Genomic DNA, 24,494 nt, shown 5'->3' on the forward strand with positions numbered 1-24,494 from the left:
TAACGACCGTAGTAATTATGACAGGTGCAGAAGCTGAGGTCAGACGCTGTAGTATGGACGGTGTGAAAGTCCATACGGCGTGGATGTCGGGGGATAGATGGGACACAAAACACAGTACTTGGGTTCGCATCCCGTGTAAAACCGACGTGTAATTGTCTTTGTGTTCACAACCTTCAGTTTCAGTTTTCAAACGTAGTTATTTTAAGCCAAAACACAATCTTTTTTTCCTAAACTTAAAGAAGTTGTAGTTGTGTTGCCTAAACCTAAACAAGCTGTTTGGTTTGTGTTCAAAATATAATGTCAGAAATGTTGCTTTTAAGTTTTGCTTTCACTTTTACAATGTAGTAGGTGTAGCAGGCCCAAACTGACCCACATCTATGAGGCTCATAACGACTAATAACGTACATTTAATGAGCTGATAATCGTCGAATCGGGTGCTTCGGCAGTAATGCACAGAAAAACGTAGAAAGACAGCTAGCTAGCAAACATGGATGTAAACAATGCATGATTAAAAATATTTCAAAAAAGTCTTTGCACAGGTTTTAGGAGGAAGTTAATGTACTCAACTCATTTGTTAGATCTCAAGGATACACACAATGTGTTTTGGTGAGTAACTTTGAATGTTTACATAAAACTCCACACAGAAGCTTTAAAAGTAGTTGAAAAAATTAAATTTCAGCCCAAATTTAGTCCAGTTTTCGACCTGCTAATCAACAAATGAGTGCTTACTACTGTAGGTAATGCTATATGATGTATAATAAGGCAACACTGTGTATGTTTAGCATCACTCAAAAGCCATTCCTGCATAATAATGTGAAGAGCAGCTGCCTGTAAATGAAGAATCAGTTTCTTTATGTGCCGTTTCAGCTCCTCAGAAACTTGATAGACGAAGGAAGACTCTGGGATTATGAAGTTGTTGGATTAGTTTCTAATCCACACTGGAGGTCAAAACAGCAAACCTGCCCCCAGACGAGCCTCTGAGGACAGACGGACCCTCTGAAAGCTGACCTTGGGCCTTCATTGAAGACAGGTGAGCTCTGTAATTCAGTCCTGATGAAGAGTCCTGTCGTGCGATCATCCCCAGCTCATATGGTTGCTCAAAGTTTGAAAATGTGTGCATTTTCTTAGCTCCCATGATTCAGTCTTGTAGCTAAAACGATCATTAATCACGAACTTCTAACAAAAAAAGCTGCAGATTTAGTTCATGCACAACATGGAGGTTTGTCACTTTTTTTTTTGCAGGTAAAAAACAACATACTGCTACTGTGACACCCCGGACGATGTGGCAGGACGTTATGCACCTTGTAGCTTCTTAAACGTTGAAGGCACCGTTTGAGGAGAAGCTCGGCCGCTGCAGCAGTACCAGGATCATGAAGGTTTTAGACGATGCACGTCACACCAGCATCCTCCACGTGGCCGCAGTTGGTTTTTCCCCAGCCAGAAAACTTACACTGGTGGATGGTGTCTTCGGTCCCTGCGCACGCTACGTCGTCCATCCAGATCAGACCAGTACCTGCACAGGAAGGAAGAAAGAATTTATAGATTGTAGTGTACAAAATGGACAATTTATTTAATGTTTAAATGTAGGACCAACTTCTGAACTGTGTAGACTGCTATGATTTGCACAAAGTCTCATTAAAGACAGAGAGTGCAGGTGGATGTTGGGGTGGTGGTGATATATTATATTATTACACGGCTTTGTTGAATACTCGATTCTGGTCAATCACTGCGTTCTACAGTCTGTTATTTCTTTATAGCACACCGTTGCTATGTTTAACAGACCGTTGCTATGTATAACAGACCGTTGCTATGTATAACAGACCGTTGCTATGGGCGCAGTTCTGATGTTGGACTCTGGCAGACCGTTTTTATGTCAAATTATTGATTTCTTAAGTAAGTAGCGGTGTAATAAGCATGGTAATGTACAGATAGCCGGTCATTGTTGTGAAATAAACCCCTTCAGGGCGATGCAAGGCCCTGTTGGGTAGTTCTGTTGTTAGTTGTTAGTTCTGGTAGTTCTACAGAGAGTCCGGTATATCACGTGTGAACACAGCAGTGCAGCTCAAGATGACGGTCTGAACTGGTTTGGAGGCTTCGCTCCATTACGTTGAGCCAATTGTCTTGTTTTTGTTTTCTTTTTTCTTTCCTCACATCTGTTTTCCTTTGTTTTTCCTGTCTGTTTTTTTTATAGTTCCTGTTTTGTTCAAACTCTGCCTTTTGTAAAGACAAAACCCAATAAATATTTATTAAAGAAACCTCCACAAATCCCAAAGGTGTAGATTTGCTTTCTGATGTGGGGGACACACGATATGTGATGTCATGTGATGTCACAAAAATATGTGAAACAACCATGACCTTTTAACAGCGTATTATGTGCCGGCACCACGGCAACAATGCCAATGAAAAGTTAATTAGGATCCTTTGTTGTGAATTCCCAGGTTACAAACGACTAATAGAGAAAATAATCGTGAGTTGCAGCCCTAGATTCAATAAGGTAAGACAGGTTGTATGTAGCCTGCGAGGCAAAATCCGAAATCCAAAAAAAGGATTTTGACAAGTGTAATTTACACCCCTTGACAAATTCCCTTTTCCAAGACACTCAAAGAGAAGAACCCCATCTACGCTGCAGTACATGGATAAAAATATGGAAAACAACAACTGGAAAAAAAGTCACTTCCTAAGTTCTCTTCGTCATTATAAAGATCAAAAATCACATCTGGACTTCGACACCAGCGGTCCAAGTTCAGCGTTCCCTCTGATGGCTCGTTCATGCATCACTTTCCCTCTCCTTCAAAATGATGCAACTGCAGCCAAAGAGAGGGAACATGTTGGCTGCCGGAGCTGCTTGTTAATCACCAGCTGACGTTATGTGAGCACCACACACAACAGTGTTTTGGTCATAAACTGTTATAAAAACTCAACATAAACACTCCCTGAAACCCAGTCAATGATTCTGACATTTCATTTCTTGTTGTGGCATGTAGAGAGCTGATTTTTCTCCCACATTGTTGCCATAGAAACATTGTATTTATGTGAGAAGAAGATTATGTGGAGGACACATCTGCATCTATACGCAGCTCAACGTGTCCTCATGCAACAGTTCGTATGATATCTTTGAACAGTTATTCCTCAGTTTTCGTGCATTTTCCCACGAATATTAGGTTTAGGAAAAGGGTTAAAATAACTACGAAAGTGGCCTTACATAAGTACGGAAGTTATGTGACAAATCAAAATATTCTCACTCCCAACTCGTCAAACTCTGACGTACCACATGCGTTGGTCTCCGATGATCCTCAGCATCGGAGACCCACGCATGTGGTACCCCGTCTTACGTTACTTTTGGACGTACCAGGGACGGGTCAATATACGCTCATTAAATGCATAGTGTCCTTTCAAAATAAACTTCTGTTTTCACAGGAAGTTAGGTTTAGGGAACACAACCACTTAGGGTTAGAAAACAGTCGTGGTTGATGTAAACTTCATTGACTAGCGACTCATGTGACTCACAGGACTGACGATACAACGAGTCACATGACAAAATAAGTCAACGTCACTTGCTCCGACCATCGAATAACGGTTGGGTTTACATTGGAGTTAGTTGAAAGTCCTGTTTGTCACATACTGTTGCTTATGGGTGCCTCTGTGCGTCGGGTTCCGATGCTGAGGGGCACTGACCAATCGGCGGTATTTGACAAGTTGGGAGTCGGATTGGGTTGAATGAATCAACATTTGGGTTAAGATAACCACTGAAGTGGCGTAACTTTAGTACGGAAGTTACGTGACAAATAAATCAAGGTTGACTTTTGGTTTCACCTGGGCGAAAGCCTGGTATTTTTTTTCATCCACCCATCCACCCCGACCTCCTCGCTACTCCTCCTTATTGGCGTTTATACTTCCCGGTTCACGATTACGTGGAATACAAATAAATTGATTTTGTGGGATAAATACGAATGTCCCAGTGCATTCATTTTCATAGGTATAGCTACAAACAATGTTTTAAGAGCTAGTTGTAGACTCTTTGGTTCGGTGAAATGGTCAAATGATTCTTCAGTTGTTGTGCTGCTTTTTCCCCAAACGTTTAACGGTTATAAGAAGGTTAAAAGTTTTAAAGGCAAGTGTTTGGATGCAGAGACATAAATCAGAAACAGTCACCATTATTATTGGTATGTGTATATGAGTCTTCTGATTGAGACATCAAGTACTCCTCCCAGGATTGTTGATCAGATAATATTACATCCGGTAATAAAATACACAGTTCCAGCTGGTAATCAGAGCTTTTGGCTGAATTGTTTCGCTATAAAACTTTTGTTCCTGTTTGTAAAACCGGGAATCACTGGAGGGTTTCAGGAAAGTCCCTTCAGTTTTGCAACAGTTTTTAGAGCCTCGGAGGAGATGGCGCTCAGCTGTGAGGGAATAAGTAACATTTGGTTGTACTCACGCACTGATGATGCAGTTTAAGGACACACGACTTAATGCGCTGTAGGTGAGAAGAGAGGCTGACTCATCAGTAAAGCCCTGAAAGCAACATCTGGAGTCGTGTAATCTCTGTTGTTCTGCTCTAAATCATAACTGTTTATCACTCAGGTGAACAGACAAATAGGATAAAGAAGAGAAACAAACAATACAACAAACCTCATGTTGGTAAAGTCACGAACGAGGAATATAAAAAGCACACGCAAAATAAAACAGAAGTTTAATCAAAAGCACGATAGTTCAGCATCAGGCCAGCGGTCTCATGAGGCCAACCTTAAATAGATTGAACCTCTTAATCTTCCACTTCTTTTATTTCCTCTTCTATAACTGGCAACAAGTTCAAGGCGCTGTCAACATCAGGACAACTGAAGAGAGAAGTATCACCTCATGAGGACCATCTGATGAATGTCAGATTCTATTGTCCTTCATTTGTGTCTGACTTTTATTAACTAACCACGAAAAACAAGACACAGACCGAGAGGTTAGTCAAAACAGACGACAAAGGAAACCCAAACTAAGTGTTGCGGCTTTCTCATGTTAACTGTCCAGGTTCCTGCTGTGTAGCACAGATGATAGATTCATGATTTAAAAATGTATCTCATAGTTTATATCTTTAAACAATAGAAACTGTACATTCAAGACACTTTAAGTTAAGCTGTATCACATGTAGAAAGTGAACAAACCAAAGCATATTTCATAATATAATATTAAAGCATTTTGAATGCCACTTTTTAATAGTTTTCTTTAATGTGGAACTAACCTCGATAGCACAAGTAAATCGTGTGTTTTGCTGGTTTTCTTGTGTTTGTCTATGCTTACGTATGTGTTTATTCCTACAGTACAGGTCTCATGAAAAAGGAGATCCGGATCTCAAGATACTGGAACAATACATGTCTTTGTCTTATTTATTCTTGCAAGAATGGTTGTTCAGCAAAACACACAGAGCATATACAGTCTGCCAGTCTGTTCAGAGAGCAACACCCGCAAATAACGGTGAGGCATCTATTTATCCAAACAAAGCAGGATGAGGGGACTTAGCTTACAGAAGTGAGTCGTACGTTTTTAAGAACATTTAGGCGTACAGAAATTAGTCTAAACCCGTCTCAAAGACAGGTGTGGAAACAAAAATACGCATATATAATAAAGAGGCGAAGTGTGTTTTCTGGGTCAGCTCACCACATTTCCATTACAGGAGAATAAGGTCACAATGACACACAAGCCAGTATATTTTCCATTACACTAACTTTGTCCAAAGGTCAAGAACATGAAAATAAGAGATTTGATTGAAAATTCAACATAAACTATCAACACACTAGCACAGAAAATCTCTTCCAGGTGTTCATTGTTCATTGCGTGGCTTTTATGCCTGGTTTCACTGCAAATTCCCTTTGTTAAATGACCCTGTTAAATTCAAACAGTAAGCACCATTTCTTTGATGGAAAACAAACGCAGCATATGACTACAATAACATGCCCCTTAACTTAATTGATTGTTTGAAAAGCCTCCAAGATAATCAATCAAAAACTAGAAATACCGCCTTGCGGTTGTATGCTTCTCCAGACCAGTCAAGCTGCAGTTTATATCTATGTCTGTCTAAAATGTCGTCACTTCATCATTTTATCCTGTTAGACAGTATTTATTTATTATCATAATTAGTGTATGAATTCTTGAGTTATGGACAAAAACTTGTTTGGTTAAGTCACAGTGACCTTTGACCACCAAAATCGAATCATTTTGTACGGATAACTCCAAAAATGAATGCCTTTGTCCATAGCTGTCACCAGCGCAGCGGTCGGGACGGCGTTATCAGCTGTAACCTCTGTATGAGAGCAGTGCAGAGTGGCGGCCGTGAGCTAACCAACAGGGCACGCTCACATGCAAGAGCATGGACTAAAAGCCAGGCCCGGCGATGTCAACAAAGCACAGGGAAGCTCTGATTACAACACACACAGAGGAAGAGTGACTTCATTCTCTGCTCGGGTAGACATTACTCTACTCTATATCTTTACATAGACAATAGTTGTTTGCTGCTATATTAAAGCGCTGGATGTTGTATAGAGCACCTTTAAGTTGTGTTGTTCCATTAAGGCTTTGATCAGCAGAAGAAAGCTGCTTGTTTTACAGAAACTATAGTCCTCGTTTCAGCTCTGGTGTCACACTGGGCTGAGATTTGTGTTTTTGTGTTTGAAGATTTACTGTATGAAATATGTTCCCTAAAAATGCTGACATGAGTTTGTATGTTTCCAGTCCAGCCAGTTTCAACTTGGCCTGTTTTTGTGTTTTTAACCACATTAGAGTTCAATTGGAGTTAGAAAAAGTATGATGTTTTGAAGACTTTAAATCATCATTGGACACATAAACTATCCGCTGAAATCCCGGACAAATAAAATGTAGGTTGACTCGGGTCAATTTTATTTACATATAGCCCAAAATCTCAAATCAAAAGTGTGCTTCAAACGGTTTACAATCCATACAACACATGGTACTCTGTATCCTTAGATCCTCAAGCCGAATAAAAGTGAGGCACTTTAATCAGGCATAAACGTCTTGGACAAGGAGATGTAAATTATTTGAACAAACAATGTATGTTTCTGTAACATCTGATCATAATGTTGCATTTAAAGGCTCATATCTGCATAAATACAACATAAATCAGCATCTCAGTCAAACCATATGCTTCCAACATTCCTGCTTTGCTTCACAACATAACAAAAACTGGCTGCAGATTTGACATCTTCAAAGCAGCATGAAACACCAGGCGCACTTGTCTCCATGGAGGCGTGCACAGGATGGAAATGAGGTATGCACTGGGGAATACATGAGCCCCAGCTGTTGAGCTGCTGTGCCTTCTCAGGGTTTGCTTTAACGGACACGGACCTTTAAACTGTTTACTCTGGATCTCAACACACTTTTACTGCTCTGCTGTCTTCAGGCCGGGGGGTCGCACCGCTCGCACTAAACTTATGACACTTCTCACAAATAAGTGTTGGATCACCAGAAACACTGTGTGGGATTTTTAAGGGAACACCCAGGGATGATTTAGGAAAAGAGTCACTCAGTTTATGAGTGATTTGAAGGATTAAAATGCTGTTTGAAAAAGCGTGCTGACAAAAAAAACAACCCTAGAAAATCAGTCAGTCCTGGATTTTGTTAAAGAGAACTTTTTCTCTGTAAACTGACTCTCCTTGAGGGCTGATGTCTGTGTCTCCTCACTGATTATTAACTCTGTTCTTCTGTTTCTAGTCATGGGAAACAGAAATCATTGTTCACTTATGAAGAAAGAGGTACAATTCTTCATACATGTTTACAGTCTATCTAGAATTTTGTCATCTTGATTGTCTTTACTGTAATTTTACTATGTAGGTTTATTCTGTACACACGACATCTCCCTGATCTGTCCGTCCAGGGAGAGGGATCCCTTCTTTGTTGCTCTTTCCTGAGGTTTCTTCCAGTTTTTCCTTGTTTTGGGAGTTTTTCTTTATCCGAATCGAGGGTCTAATGACAGAGGGTCTTGTATGCTGTACAGATTGTAAAGCCCCTTGAGGCAAATTTGTAATAAAATGAGTAGGAACTCAAGCAAGTCCTAAAAATATCCTGATTGCATGGTTAAAGGTGCTCTATACGAGATTGGGAGCATACCTATTGCCTGCGCAAAGCACTCAAATGGCGACTGCTGAGCCGGATGCTTGCAGCTAACAGTGAAAACAACGGCAACAGTGCTGACAGAGCTAATAGTCTTAACCTGAGGAGGAACCGGAGGGTGGGTGCTACGCTTCCGCAAGAGCGCCATCGGTCCGGACGCCGTTTATCAGCTGTAACTGCTGTATGAGAGCAGTGCATAGCAGTGCAGATTGGCGGCCGTGAGTTAGCCAGTGGAGCACGCTTACATGCACGAACATGCACTAAAAACATGCGCGGCCGGCTCAGATATGCCAACAAAGCAGAGAGAAGCTCGGATTACAACACACACAGAGGGAGAGCGACTTCATTCTCTGCTCAGGTAGACATGACTTACTCCTCTATATCTTTACATAGACAATAGTTGTTTGCTGCTATATTACTGCTCTGGATATTATATAGAGCACCTTTAATGTATTCAACAGTTAGAAGGCAAATCTGTGTCTGTGAAATGCCCTAAAAGTTTTAAAAGATGTTCTGAATATAAAAATTTAAAGGTGGTTGACTCATCTGAAAAGATGTATTTGAATTCCAGATTGTTTTAAAGTGAATCCAGCCGTGATTTGTCGTCACTGCTGTTATCTGGAGGTTGTCCCCTGGAACAAAGAAATGTTTCCCCCCCAATTTTCCAGACTTATTAGTAACAACTCTGCCTGGACAGAGACTCTGAATGATGTAAGGCTGCCTTCGTGACTGAAATGAAATAAAGAGAGAAAGAGAGAGAGAGGTGAAAGTGACCTCTGAGACTCTTTCTTGACGACATCTGGCTCGCATGTCTTGCCCCATAAAACCTTAATATTAATCCCTGCAGCATTTCAGGGCACTGTTACTGCAGGTAAAACCACTCTACTGCACAAAAAACAGCAGAGTTAGTAAAAATCAGAAATACTTCCTTCAGTAAACTTCACCATGGATATGTTCTGTGGGCAAACAAAACTGTACTGATTTCCTGTCTTGATTGAGATGTTCGTATTCCACAAAACGACCACTGACCCAGAAAGAATGAGCTTAAAGGGAGAGTGACTCTATAATCAAAATATCATCTATTCATCTTTGCCTTACTGTAGTTAACTAGGGCCCGAGCACAGACCAGGCGGTAGGTGAAGACCCTATTGTAACTGAAGGAAATATTATTATTGTCTCAAAAGAATCGTATTTTCGAGTGCTCAAAAGGTATTGAAACTTTGCACACTTGGAAAAAATGTACATGTGATATGGGTCTTATGCATGGGTGTGGCAAAATGGCTCGCTCGTGCCCCCTAGTTAGTATTCCCCTCGGTGCGTTTCACCTAGATCTATGAAGTTTGGTAGGTATATGTAACATGGGGAGACGTACAAAAAAGTCCTTTGAATGTATATTGTAAACCCAGGAAGTCGGCCGTTTTGAATGTTAGGGTGTTTTTTATTTATTTTTTTTTACATTTCGACGCTCTGTACTTTAACGAACTCCTCCTACAGAGTTAATCAGATATACTTCAAATTTGGTCAGTACAATCTAAAGACCTAAGATAAAGTTATTAATCGTTTACGTTTCATGCAAAATTGCTGCCGTTGCACTGCAGCGGAAAAGCTCCTTTCGCCATAAAATAGGAAGTTGTTGTAACTTCAGCGTACATCTGCTCCAAATTTCTCAGCCATGATAAGGGTACACGCCTGAGGACATTTACATGCCAATGTAGATTCATAGCCCCGTCCACTTCCATAACTCATGAACCGTTTGAGCGCCAGTACCCCGGACATTCGGGAAGGTGCGAGGGCCCATTCATTGCAGCTTTAATACTGGTACTGTGTTTAATACAGCTGATATATTCACTAAATTTGACCACGTTTTTGATTGATTACAATTTTGATTCAATTCAATGCACTTTCTGTCAATCCTGCATTTTTCAATTACTGGACGACCTGTTCTACCTCTTGGACCCTTTTTTATCAAGTGACAATAATGTACTTTTAACAAAAAAGGAACGACTAAATGTTCCCTATGATAGAGGGATTATCTAAAGCAAGTTTTTAAGTCGTTGCGAGCACATAATCACACAGACATGAGCTGAATCTAATTGCTGCATGGTTGGCAGGAAAGCAAACCAGGACAATGTACCAGTGAAACAACAGATTGTATACGTGTTTGTGTCGACCATGTCATACCTTGTCCGAAGCGTCCCGTCTTATGGACCTCGGCGGCTCCTCGGTATCCCAGCATCCTACACACCACGTCTCCGTCCTTTTTGTCCCAGACGTCGTCACACACCGTCCCCCAGCGGCGTTCGTGGAAAACCTCCACACGACCTTCGTGAAGACCTGACCCGTTCACCAGCCGCACCAGGGTCTCCTCCACTGCAACATACACACACAACACACACATTAACGTAATGATCTGTGGATGCAAATACACATATGAACTGGCATCTATACACATTTTTTTCTATAAGGTAATGTGTTCGCAGACAGTTTATTGGAGTCTCCAAGCAATAAAATGTTTGCAGCAAAAAGCATCACGTTCCTCAGTGTGCAGAAATGCTGAGTCTTCATTATTTAATTCAACGTGACTACATTGAAAGAACACATGACTCTCTTTTATCCGACACTTGTTGGCGTGACTTTGTACTCACACAGAGAAGCTTATTTTCATTGCGAGTGTTTATGAGTTTAATGAAGCCCTGTAAATCAAACCAATATGAAAACAAACGGAGATGAATACCATAGATTGTTTTCAACATGCTGCAAAGGAACTTATTTTTCCAGAAGCCACAGAAATAGTCTTTGATTCAAAAAGAAAAATAAATAAAATAATTTCAAGTGAGGGGAATTTTTCTTCCTTGATCTTATGTGAATCCCCTTCTAAAAAGTTTGGGGTTACAAGAATTTGGGATTGAAGTTCTGTCCAAAAGTAATTTTTCAGTGATTGCTGACCGTCAGCCGAACATAATAACCTATAGTCTGGCAATAATATTGTGAATTTTATTGCGTAAGGGTTGAAAGATTTTGAAATTCACAACTTCCTTCTTTGAAACTTCACTCTATGCATCTGCGAGCATTTATCGACAAACAGTTATGGACAAAACTTCAGGAATTTACTGGTACTGGTAACAAAATAGTCCGGTACACAAACCCTCGTAAAACCACAACTTGTTGTTTTTACACTTTTTGTGCAGGTTCAACAAACGTGTTGGTGGGTTTTTCAACCTGTATCCCTGTTTACAGTCTCTGTGCTAAACTAGCTTCACATTTAATATGCAGACATGAGAGTGTTATCTTCTCATCTAACTCTCTGCAAGAAAATGAATAAGCACATTTCCAAAATGTAGAACTATTCCTTTAAAAACGTATATTACTAAATACATTATGAGAATCCACTATAGGATATACAATATCAAACATGACAACATACATAAAACAATAGAAAATGATCAACAATTGTGTGTTGAGACACAAATAATCAGAAATAAGGTGAAGAGATAAGGAAATAAATGAAGGTTATGAATTAATAATTGAATACAAAATGTCACTGGAAGGAAGTGGGAGGTGAAAAGTGTCTTATGTTTGCATGTAGCTATTAGCAGCATGAAATAATGCACTTGCAGCAGCAATAATATTAGGCTTACGTGATAAAAACAAAAAGACTATAGGTTTGTTTTTCAAAGATGCAAAGGAGCTGCTTCTGCTGTGATGTTTCTGAACCAAAAGTAATTTTTCCTTGTATTAAACAAGCTGTTGGACATTTACTAGAATCAATAAAAGCAGAATAAGAATCTTGTTTCTGCCATGACAGCCTTTGTTTTCACTGTGAAACATAAAGCGGTTTCATTTACAAAACATGGAGGCAATTTGCTTCTATTAGTTTGTTGTATATGGTTTGAGAACACCTGATTTTAACACAATATACATCAGGGTATTTAAAAAATTACTATCTAACAATAAAATATAACAACGTGAAAGTAAACTCTCTACAGTGGTCGTTTTAAGCCAGTTTGCTTGATTCAGGGTTGGAGTGCCCTGCTCAAGAACGTACCTACATTATAATCACATCATGTGTGTGTGTGTGTGTGTGTGTGTGTGTGTGTGTGTTTGTGTTAGCAGAGGCTTCATGGATCCACAGTACATCTCGTATTCCTGAAACTATGCAGCAGCTGTACTCGTATAATTGACTTGATTTATCACCTTTCAGAGCGCAGAGAGAAAATGAGTAAGAGGTAAACACACACACGCACACACGCACGCACACACACACACATAGAGCGACACTATCCTTGGTGTTAAGACGTGCTCTCGCTGATTGAGACTGTTGACAAAGTCTTGGAGAGTAGAGCCAGACACATTACCTAGACAGGATATTAGTCTCATCAGACCATCATAAATTCGAACTGTGTACCATTTAACTCTCATTAGACAGTCTGCTCTCACTAGCCCATCATAATTTAATACCTACCATAACAGTATACCATCATATCTGCTGCACATATTTGTATCATATTCATACAGAAAATCAGCAAATTAAAACCAGAAATTGGATGAACTTTCAACCTCCTATTGCTCTTTCTTTCTAGACAATACTGAAAGAGACTGAAATAGAAGAAATCAACAAGTGCTATAATAGCACATACTTAGTTTTCAACAAGGAATGAGCAACTGAATACTCAATTACCTGAAACAGATGTTGAAACTATTTCACGTACAAAACAGTCCCTCTTTTTTAAATTCCTATGAAGTTGGGTAAAAACTGGAGGACTCTGCTGGCATAAAGATGTAAAAGTAGAACAGTAATTAATACATCTCATAAAGGTTAACTACTTTTTTGAACAGGATACTTTTAAATGTCCTCAAATGAACCACCAGACAAAAATCTGCTCCAACCGTTGATGCATATTTTTGTTAAATAGTCATTTATAGTTGGTGCTATAGAGTTACCCTCATTGCTTCTTCTAGACACTGAAAAATACACTTAAATTAGCTGCTTTTATCTTGTTACATATTGTGTGCCATGCTGGAGAAACGGGATACTGACAAGCAGTGTAGTTATTTTCTATCAGCTGAATTGATTGAATTACTGAACATATTGGATTTTAATTAGATTGCAGCCAATTTGCCACTGGCTTGTTGGCACTTCTTTAGTTATTTTTTACCACATTGGAGGTATCTTAACCATCAGAAATAAACAATATCTCCAACAGGGAGTTACTACAATTTGTCCCTGACACGAATGTGACATAAAACACAAAACCACTCACCTATAAGGACACTTTAGAGGGTCAATTTCACCTAGAAACTTGCTAGTCTTTGGACTGTAAACCCACATAACAGTCATAATAACATAAAAGGAAGAAGACTAAGAATTAGTCCCAGGACTTTTCTACAACACAGCGGTGCTAACACATGTACCAAGAGCAAGGATTAGGATTACTCTTTGTCAGTCTGGTTTAAAATGCATTTTTATATTCAGAGGTGAAAGAAGTACTCAGATCTTTTACTCAAGTAAAAGCAGTAATACCACAGTGTAGAAATATTCTGTTATAAGTAAAAGTCCTGCATCCAAAATTGAACTAAAGTACAAAAATATGAGCATCAAAATATATTTAAAGGTACAGTGTGTAGGATTTGGCGGCATCTAGTGGTGTGGTTGCAGATTGTAACCAACTGAGTACCCCTCCGCTCACTCCTCCCTTTCCAAGACTGCGGTAACGAGAGCCGCGGCGTGCAAAACCGTGGTATCTTTCAGGACCTTCGCATTGCCGACTTTAGGAGCAACGGAAGTCAGACGGCAGCTGGCGGTATCACAGTTTGGCACTCATGTTACCGTGTCGGAGAACTACGATGGCCTTCAGGTAACATAAAAACGTGAAAGCCATGAGCGCCAGTGTTTGGGGGAGTAACATGACGGACTCCGTGAAGAGGACCCGCTCCCTATGTAGATATGAAAGACTCATTCTAAGCTAACGAAAACACAACGATTCTTAGTTTCAGGTGATTAAACACTAATGAAAACATAGTTATGAATATTATATTCCATTTGTGCTAATAGATCCCCCAAAATGTTACACACTGGTCCTTTTAAAGCATAAAAAGTAAAAGTACTCATTATGCAGAATGGCCCATTTCAGAATATTACTGTATATATTATATTATGAGCTGTCAAAATGAGAGACTCTGTTGAAAAGAGGAGGAGGGGGAGGAGGAGAAGGAACGAGAGGAAGGGAGGCAGCACATGTAAGCTTTAGTCTTCAGATATAATGAGAACCATACAAGCAAACTTCACAGGACATTCATATCTCTGCAAAGAAAAGCTGGAGTTAAACATGTTTGGCGTTGTGCTGAATTATGTGGTGGAAGTTAACTTGATTTATTTTGCAGGAAATGTTGGTAGAATAAAGACAGATGCATGACAAGAAAGTTAAGGTGAAACAGTCAATTTATTCTAAAAAGCTATAGTGTAGCCAAAATGTTTTAGCATGCAAAATCAAAAACACAAGAGCCAAAGTGTAAGAAATGGATTAGACAAATTTAGCATGTCTGTGTAACTAGCTTACGACCTGCAGCAGTAACACTAACGTGGTACTATTTCCATGGACAAGGAGCACATTATCATTTTGTGGAGTTATAAATTATGTTTTCCTGGATGCTACTATATAAACTATGTTCGGCTTTGTCCTGTTTATTGGATTTGGGGAAGTTTACACTCCAGAAACCACAAACCAAATTGTTACCCGAGATAAAGTTACGTTTTCCGAACACATGTGGTTAATCCTCATCCTCAAAGCCTTTTCTCTTGAAATAGTTTAAATGTAAACAATAAAGTATAAATATAACATTTGTTGGTTGGATGTTTTGCTTGAGTAAGCTATACACCCAAACAGGGATGACGTTGGAACCAAATAACCTTACATTTTCCTCATTATACTGTACCATAATACTAAAGCTAAGTATAGCTCTACACAAACAATGTTGAAGCCCCCCCCTACTTGTATCTAAGAAAAGCTGCCCCACCCAACCTGATATTTTCTGACATCATCACCCTTTCGAAAAAAAAAATACAAATCCTCAAAAAAATTATTAATTTGAATAACGTGATTCAATGAATTAAATTAGTCTTTTTTTATAAACAAACTTGCTTTAATGAAATAAAGGTGGTTAAATAAATGTGAATTATGGTGTTATAGATTACTACTAGACCACCCCGTTAATACAGGTGCGTGCCTCCCTTTGTGTGCGGCAAGTGCGAGAGCAAATAGGTTTTTGATCACAGTGAAAATGCGATGAAAAGTGTTTTTAAGGCTAAACGCCAACAAACATGGATTGATGCAGAATATTTCGTTAAGTAAAAACAATTATTACAAATATCTTTTTTTAATAAATGTTCAACGCTCTAGAGTTATTGGAAATGTTTGGATCACACGAGTTGGAAATAATCCTACGCAGCCGCCACTGGAATATAATTCTACAGATAGTAAAATACTAATACTAATATTAGTGTAGCCTGATATTTATCTGCAAACAGCTTTGTTGAATACTCTATTCTGATTGGTCAATCACAGCATTCTACCGTTTGTTACTTCTTTATAGCAGACCGTTACTATGTATAACAGACCGTTGCTATGCATAACAGACCGTTGCTATGTATAACAGACCGTTGCTATGGACGCAGTTCTGATGTCGGACTCTGGAGGACCGTTTTTGTGTCAAATAATTCATTCCTTATGTAAGTAGCCGTGTAATAAGCGGGATAATGTACAGCTAGCAGGGTTTATTTCACAACAGTGACCGGCTCGCTGTACATTATCCCTTCATGTGTTATATGAAAGCAGAAAGCTTAACAGGCGTAGCAACGGTAGCTAAGGGCAGCACATTGTTTGGTGAAAACATTTGCTGGTGTAATTCATCTTTGTTTCCAAACTATCTTTAAATATCATAACATGTCAAAACCATAAATTTCATTTTTGGATTCAAATATAAGAACATAAATTTAGCTGTTATTCCAGTGGTGGAAATAAATGAATTCAACTAATAATTAAGACCTTATGTTTACGTAGTTAATGATATTTCCTGAGTCAAAAAGCGCGAAAGTTAGCAATCAAAACAACTACTTATTTAAGTAATTATGCAAAAAGTCAAGGATGCTGGTGTCTAACATATCCGGTCTCTTCACAGTCGAACAGCTCTCGTGTTCACTTTGGACGGCCAACAAAGCGCTTCACCATAAACTCTCTAATTTGGACAAATTTGACATTTCATAACAAGCCCTGCACCTTTTCCTGTGCACGAGATATAATGACTGTTTTTGTCCAGGGGAAACTAGACGAACGAGCTCCAAGTGTTGGTGTTCATCCAAGTGGTGCAAGCCTTTAAAGGCCGGGGGGAGCTCCAGCAGCAGACTGTCAATACCTGAAGAAGGCCAGAACATGGAGTGATCGCGTATTACTAATGTTTATCTGGCAGGCAGGGCGGGTCTGGACCGAACAGGACTGAGTGGCTTCGGCTCAACAGTTAACCAGCTCCATCTGTTCAGAAAATGTTCTCATTGAACCTCAGATGCTTTTGTCTTTCACATTGTTGTTGTCATTGCTCTGTTGGTGTCTTTTTATGTTTTCTTCTTTTGACTCTTCTTTCTGTTTAGTGTAATTTCTTTGCTTCTAATTTGATTTTCTTGGCCAGTCATGCACACTCAAAATTTGGCCACACAGGCACATTTTGAAACCAGTTTGTGCCTCTCGTGTGGTCTTTGTAGCAATAGTTTGACATTTTGGAAATACCCCTTTTCAGCCAAGTGAAAGGAAATAATGCATTAAAAAGTATTTAAAATCAGGGTTTTTATAAAATGGATTTCACTGCAATAATATATTATACTTGATGTAGCGTGTCTGATTCACACGCTGTTACAGAGGTGATGACTATTATAGTGTTTGTCAATGGGGTGTTTTTGACCTGAATTCTACTGTGATATGTTAAAGGAATAGTTTGACAGTTTGGGAAATATGCTTATTCACTTTCTCGCTGAGAATTAGATGAAAAGATTGATACCACTCTCATATCTTTTTGGTAAATATAAAGCTTCAGCCAGCGACCAGTTAGCTTAGCTTAGCATAAAGACTGGAAACAGGGGGAAACAGCTAGCCATGTGCTCTCTAATGGTGACAAAAGCAGCCAACCAACACCTCTAAAGCTCACTAAAATTAACATCATGTAGAACAAAAACAAAAAATTACAAATCCTCAATTTGAATAAGGTGATCCAGTGTTGTATTTTATTAAATTAACTTTCTTTAATGAATATAACAAATCAATTTTGTCAACATAAATAAAGTGATGACGTCTTGACGGATTCGCCATGCAAATGCAGATACAAAATATGATCTTTTTTTGTAACAATTTAATTAATTTACTATAATAGTGTGAGAGCCACAATAGATTTATTGTTATTGTGGTTAAATAAATGTAATTTATGGTGCAAGCGGGAGAGCAAATAGGTTTTTTGATCACTGTGACAATTTTGTTTTTTGAAAGGCTAAACGCCAACAAATATGGATTAAACCAAAATATCTTGTTAGCTAAAAAAATATTGTGAATTTTTTGGAAATGATTACCATCTATCTTTTTTCCCTTAGTTTTGACTTTTAGATTTAACAATGCCCTATTGGATATCTCATCTGTGCAACTTGAAAGTAAAATACGCGTTGTGCAAATTGAAGTAGAATGTGCCTTGTGCATTGCCACTCAGAAGATAAGTCTCCTCTCCCGGCATAGAAGAGTCATTGTATATTGATATAGCTGTGGGCAGGAATGATTTCCTGTCGCGGTCCTTATTAGGCTTTAGGCTTGTGGCGGTGCCTTCAGTGGAGCAGCGCCCGGCATGTTTTGATTCAACTGAGGTTCGCTTTAGTCTCTCACGTGGCCAGATCCCGCGATAAACCAAATGCTGGCCATGTGAAACCAACGGGGTTAAAAGTCAGGAATCTACAGGAGCAAGGGCTGACCACGTGAGACTTACCGATTTAAAGCCTCACGCATCCACGGGAAAAGGCATATTTTAAATGATCGGTCTCTGGATTTTATGAATCGATATCGGATCATTTAAATGAAGATCGATTTGAATCGGAAAATCGATTGCCCTAGACGAAAGGGTCAAACTGGATCTGATTCTTTTGTAAAATAAAAGCAAAAGACTGACTGACCTCACTGTTTTGAAGAGTTCTCAGCATGAAGCATCTCTTCATGTGTGTTTGCTTAACTGTGTGTGCATTACATTAGAAATGAATAAAATCAGATACACTGTGGGGGAGCTGGGTTGTTCTGTTCCCACAAGCTGATAATTGAATTCAGCAAAAATAAAAAGAGAACATAAATAATAAAAACAGAGTACATAGGAGGTATTTCAACAGACGTGAGAACTGAAGAGTAGAAAGTAAATATATATTGGCTGATCTCTGACTATGTTCCTCAGTATTGATGTTGGAGGGTGGAGCTTTTAGCTTGGCTACACATAAAAATAATAACATGATGTTTTTCATGAGTCCAAAGCTGAAATCATTTATAATTGGATCTCTGTAGCTGCTCAGGTCCACTGTAAAAAACAGCCTGTTAAACATTAAACCCACAACACTTAGTTGGACCCTCGAGATCAAACTGTCAGCTATGAAAGTAAGAGCTGTGTGTGTGTGTGTGTGTGTGTGTGTGTGTGTGTATCACTTCCAATCGCTCTTGTAATACGTCATCTGTCAAGTGAAAATTACCCTAAATGCCCCAAAAATGAAAAATTTGGTGTTTTGTTACATGTTACATGCACATGGGAAAATGTCTCTCAGGAGTTATTGTTGGACTTTGGCCTCAGCTAATGTAGGACATATTTCATGCCTTTAGATGAGTGATACAGTACAGTTTATTATATTCTTATTTATCTCTGTGGCATTCAGGGAAAAGATTTACAGGAATACACAACATTACAAATGGATTCAAGTGTGTTTATCTGCTCTAACATAAACCACAATGTTTAGCATGTCCAGCTAAGTAGTTTAAACCTACAGTATTACGTCCAGGCCAAGGAGCATATTAAGTAAATATATAAATTTGTGGGGTTACAGGTTCATGCTGTTCTCATACACCATTCATAGCTATATCTACGACATCCACACAATTGTGAACCATGAAGTATAAAGAGCAACAAACGCCATGTAGAGAGGATTTTAAACAAAAAAACAGGCATAAGTAGTTTTTACAGCCTTTGGATTAATAGAAAAACAAATGTCAATGTACTATTGGATCGAGAAGTAACAGTAACAGTAACAGTAACAGTAACAGTAACAGTAACCAAACCGATCTCACGGGAAGGCGTATAAATACCACAACATTACGAGGAAATTCTGCGTGTCTTGAGGATGCATTTTGGCGTTTTCGCGTGTCATTTGTACACCACGCAACAAAACTACGGTAACGTCTGCAGTTAGGTTTAAGCAACAAAACCACTTAGTTCCGAAAAACATCATGAGTGGGCTTAAAAATAAGTACGTAAACGAAGTAAAATACGTACAGAAACAACGTAACATCAGTACAGAAAATGTCACTAACGTAACTTAGAAAACAAAACAACGGTCTCGAACACCGGCCTCCTGGGTGAAAGTCCTGTGTTTGTTGGACCCATCCACATCTCTAGCTCTGAGCATTGCATATTTACTTTGATGCATTTACACTGCAGTCAGTACAGACTACATGGCATACAAATGACACACCAAAAGCAAGAATGGTGTTGTTATTGCACGCTTTTGCCTTGCGCATCATCGTGTTATTCACACGCCTTTTCGTGCAACCGGGCTGCAGTAACAGTAACTATGTGTACGAGTTGGTAAAAAAGACGGTTTTTAGTGTCTCTGTAGGACAAAACGTTCAAACGTTAGTGGATTTGAACAAAAGTAAAGTTCTCTGCGGTTTGATGCATGTTAGAATATGGATTTTGCACGAGGCCCTAGAGACAATGATCTACAAGATACACGTGTATAAAGGACATGTTTATGTCGATTCACATGTACGTTAATCTCCCAATAACTTTTTTCCTTTTTGTTTTTGTTTTTGTTTTGTACATTAAGTGTGTTTCTGGTTACTTAAGAATTTTCATTGGCAATTACAAGCCCATCAATACAAGAAAATTGTCCTCTATCTCACAAATGACTACAAGCTGGGGTCCATTTGCTTTTAAATACTCTTTTTTGTGTGTTGTTGAGGTTTTCAATGAGCTAAAGATTCTGATCCTCTCAGTGACATAACGTCCTGTATGGCAGGTTCATTTAGTGTTAACACCCAACATGTGTGGATGAACGTGCACTTTTCCCACACACAGAACTTCAATGGTGTTGGGTCCCTCATTCTGGTAAGTGATCACACAGGTATGCACTAGTATGCTTTGAAGCGTAAAAAAGATCTGAGTCATGCATCAAACAACAAGTCAGCCAAATGGTTTGTGACAAGAAAAGTGAGCGACGCTGTGATTTAATATTTCTGACAGCCAGCAGCATGTGGTCTCGGTTTCTTTCTCTGGAACCTCAAAGATCCGTGTCTTATAAATGATGTGAGGAAAGAACCGATCTTTGACGGTTCCTTAACTGGCAGAAACAGCATTCAGATGGTCGAGTCTATTTGATGTGAACCACCACATCGCTCATCACGTGAAGAACAACCATACTGACGTAACAAAGGAAGAATAACATTTGTGGTAAAAAAAAAAAAAGAGAAATGTCTGTGGCTTTGAGGGTCATTAACATTTTTTTTTCTTTCAACCTGAACCAAGATTGGTGGTTTTGACCGAGGTTTTATCTTACCCTGACAGGACATATGTATGTACATATAATGGTTTTCAAGTCCTTTTGATGTACACTAAGCCGTGTGGCTCCTCATCATGTGTCGGAAACCGTGAGATTACGCTGAAAAGAAAAGCAGATCTACTGATCCTCTAAACTTCCCACAGCTCGTTGCAGAGGACAGCAGGTGTGGCAGAGATCTACGAGGCCCATAAAATCATCAGCTCGTAAATTTCTGGTCTTATATTGCCAGCTTTGGATCATGTGCACTGATATATGGGCTTTTATCACAGACAGATTTCTTTAGTAGAATGTGTAGCTGTTAGCAATACATTATTTATATATTTAACCTACACTATTTTATTTGATGATGCTTGTTTATTTAGCTTTTTCAGATATTTTTTTGGTAAAATCTAAGTTGTTTAAGTTTAAATCTCCATTTTACGAGTTGGGATCTCTTCTCAAATGGACATACAGTATCAGAGTCAGAATTACTTTGTATATTTGAAATATGCTAATATACTAAATCATATTTTGAATGCAAACAGTTAACAATGTCTGCATGTCTCCAAGTAGTACATTTCACTCACAAAAAAACAGCATCCAATATACCTACATTTTTTTGGGGAAAACCAAGATTCTTCTAACAATCAATTTTCTTAATCTTAGAAAAGATTGTAGCTGGAAATGACATAATGTCGTTGCTCAATTTGTACAACATGAACCAAAATTTAGAATTGTATTATCAATTATATTGGTATATATTGATGTTTCTTTTCAATATTCTATATTTCCAAAATAACATGGTAAATGGACTTATATAGCGCTTTTCTAGTCTTCCGACCACTCAAATCGCTTTACACTACGTGTCAGCATTCACCCATTCACACACATATTCATACACTGATGGCAGAGGCTGCTAAGGTGCCAACTTTGCCCATCAGGATATAATCTAAATACTCATTCACACACCGATGGCTATGCCTTCGGGAGCAATTTGGGGTTAAGTGTCTTGCTCAAGGACACATCGACATCTGACCCGGAGCAGCTGGGGATCGAACCACCGACCTTCCGATTGGTGGACGACCTGCTCTACCCTCTGAGCCACAGCCGCCCACAACATACGCTGCTTGTCGTTTACAAAGAGTAAAGACATATTGCCTAATTTCTGTCTAAATGGATTGAGAAATATGGTCAAAACGTGAGAATTGGGTTAAAAATATTTTTGATCGTGCAACGGATGGAATATTTTTTCATCCTGTTGTTTAGAAGAGTGTTTGAGTATTCTGGAAATACCTTCAAAACAGCTGTATGTGTTTTTATACAATCTTCTGTTTTTCCTCAGAGATCATCAGGTATGTATTTTTGGGAAAATCTAATGTTTATCTTCGTGACCTGAATGTAATGTTTCATACACGAGAGGCACAAACTGAAGCTACTTCTCTCCCACAGTACTTCTTACATGAACATGGAGAGACCATCATCATCATCCATCATCTGCAACAGCTTGGCTGAAATAGTTAAGATGTAGAATAAACAGAGTCTGGTGTTGCTAGTCTTTACATGAACATATGATCACTTTAAATGCATCCTAACGTCTCAGGTGATGCTTTATGCAAACATCTTATACATGATTCATTTCTGATACCTTTATCTGTTTGCATCCCGTCTTTCTTTATAGTACTTTATCACAATTTTCTACTGCAACAAAATGCAGCTTCTCCACAGAGATCATTAAAGTGTAATTTTTTCATTCTAATACTTTAAGTTTAAAAGCTACGCAAATGTGAGTGATGCTGTGTGAGGCTTCAATAACACAAATTCCACGAATCTTGGAAATAAAAGTATTAAATATTCATCCAGTGCCGATGGGAAGTTGTGAACGGTCTGAAAAGTGGAGCAAAAGCCTCAAAAATTGTTGTAGCTTTATCGCTCCAAGTTATTTTTTTAAGTGTATCTTAGATTTCTAGTAAGACTGTAAGCATTTCTGACTTCCAGTTTATCAAAGCAGCATGAGAATTAAAACTTTTCTGCTGTTGTTCATAAAAAGCGGTTTAGTGGGAGAAGAAGATGACAGCGGAAAAAACATAAAACAGTGTCACTGGAATTGAAACTGGAGTTTATTACCACACTAATTAGTGTGAATATTACTGTAACATAAGTTGTTCCAACTTGGTTTTCCGCGATGAAGTCTATAAAACACTTTAATTTCAGTGTTGAATATTTTAGCAGAGCATGTTCACTTTACTGTTGGACCACACTGGTCTGTTTGCATCCATGTGTGTGTGTGTGTGTGTGTGTGTGTGGTCATCTTACATGCTGGAAGCAGCACATTAATGAAGTCACTCAACCAAAAGAAACAGGATGTTATTATTTTGGGGGATTTTAGTTGGTGGTGAAAAACAGAAAATCTTTCCAGCTTTGCATTGTTTTGTTATTACTAAGATTGTTCAAGTAGAACAGTTTACTGAATGTTGGAAACCTAAAGTGAGGTTTATGCTCACCGTAGTGTCCACGGCGCGAGGGTACACGAGCCCAAAAATGATATCATCACGTATTGTACGTTAAGTGCGGCTTCGCAAGGGTCCGCAAGCTGTCGCAGCGCTTGGTCGTGCACCTCTGAATTTTTGTAACTAGGTTCCCGCTGCAAGTGCAGGGGCTTTTCATACATGACTGACACAATAAGATAAAAGCAAATAAATTAAGAAGTAAAATAGTGAAATAGAAAGACGTCTGATTAGCGATCTACTGTGGATGTGTGAAGCGCATTCTCCGAGCGGACAGTATAAACAGAACTACTATGCGTCCGTGGTGTCCACAGCTGTCCGTGTATGCGTCCATTCGGGAGCATAATCGAGGCTTAAAGAGGAGCAAGCACTGTCTTCACCCTAAAAACAACAGGTCCAGTCTTCAAATGTCTGAATTCTGTAACAACCTCATGTTTCCCTGATAAGGACCTCTTGTTGTCGGGTTAGTTCTGACTATTGTCTCTCAGAAACAAAGGCGGGAGTTGTGTGACGTTATACCGTCGCAAAACCTCTTAGGAGAGGGGTTCGATTGGATGGACGGTCAGGAATACTACTCTAAGTAGATTCAATTGCTAAACCTTAACCATCATATTAATTCAGAGTCATATTAATTGTGTTTATAACCATCATACACATTTTGGAAGGCACAGACAAATACGTCGTCCTGCCGATATCGGTACAGGAATAGAAAATATACAGAAGTTTTTGAAGGCTATAGTCATTTGAGTGTTCTGGACTGAATGCTGCCACTTCTGTTAATCAATAAATCAGCTCTTACCTGTTTTCTCTCCTCGGTCTCCTCGATCCCCCTTCTCTCCCTTAAACCCTCTTTCTCCTCGGTCGCCTGAGGACAAAACAGAATGGAAAATCACATCACAGACTTTACAGGAGTAGAAATGAAATATGAACTGGTTAAATATAACTCAATCTTAGACACACATTAAACTTGACCTTACTTTACTCTGTACGACTGTTTCTAGACTCCTCACAATCTCATCGGACTTGTGAGAGCAAATGTTCTTGTGTCATGCTTCAATTTCATG

At 39.0% G+C, this 24,494-nt stretch overlaps 1 protein-coding gene across 1 annotated transcript in view; it reads right to left on the bottom strand.

Moving 5' to 3' along the window:
* Positions 1-295: 295 nt before the first annotated feature.
* Positions 296-24,494, bottom strand: part of scara5 (scavenger receptor class A, member 5 (putative)) — an 82,271-nt gene continuing 58,072 nt past the window's right edge. The window contains exons 10-12 of the mRNA XM_037751374.1: positions 24,230-24,295; positions 10,297-10,485; positions 296-1,513 (exon numbers count right to left, since the gene is read on the bottom strand). Of these exons, the coding sequence (XP_037607302.1) occupies positions 1,380-1,513; positions 10,297-10,485; positions 24,230-24,295 (389 nt within the window). The 3' untranslated portion in view covers positions 296-1,379. The remainder of the gene's footprint in view (positions 1,514-10,296; positions 10,486-24,229; positions 24,296-24,494) is intronic.

The sequence above is a fragment of the Sebastes umbrosus genome, chromosome 18 (assembly GCF_015220745.1).
Source record: "Sebastes umbrosus isolate fSebUmb1 chromosome 18, fSebUmb1.pri, whole genome shotgun sequence".
Classification (NCBI taxonomy): domain Eukaryota; kingdom Metazoa; phylum Chordata; class Actinopteri; order Perciformes; family Sebastidae; genus Sebastes; species Sebastes umbrosus.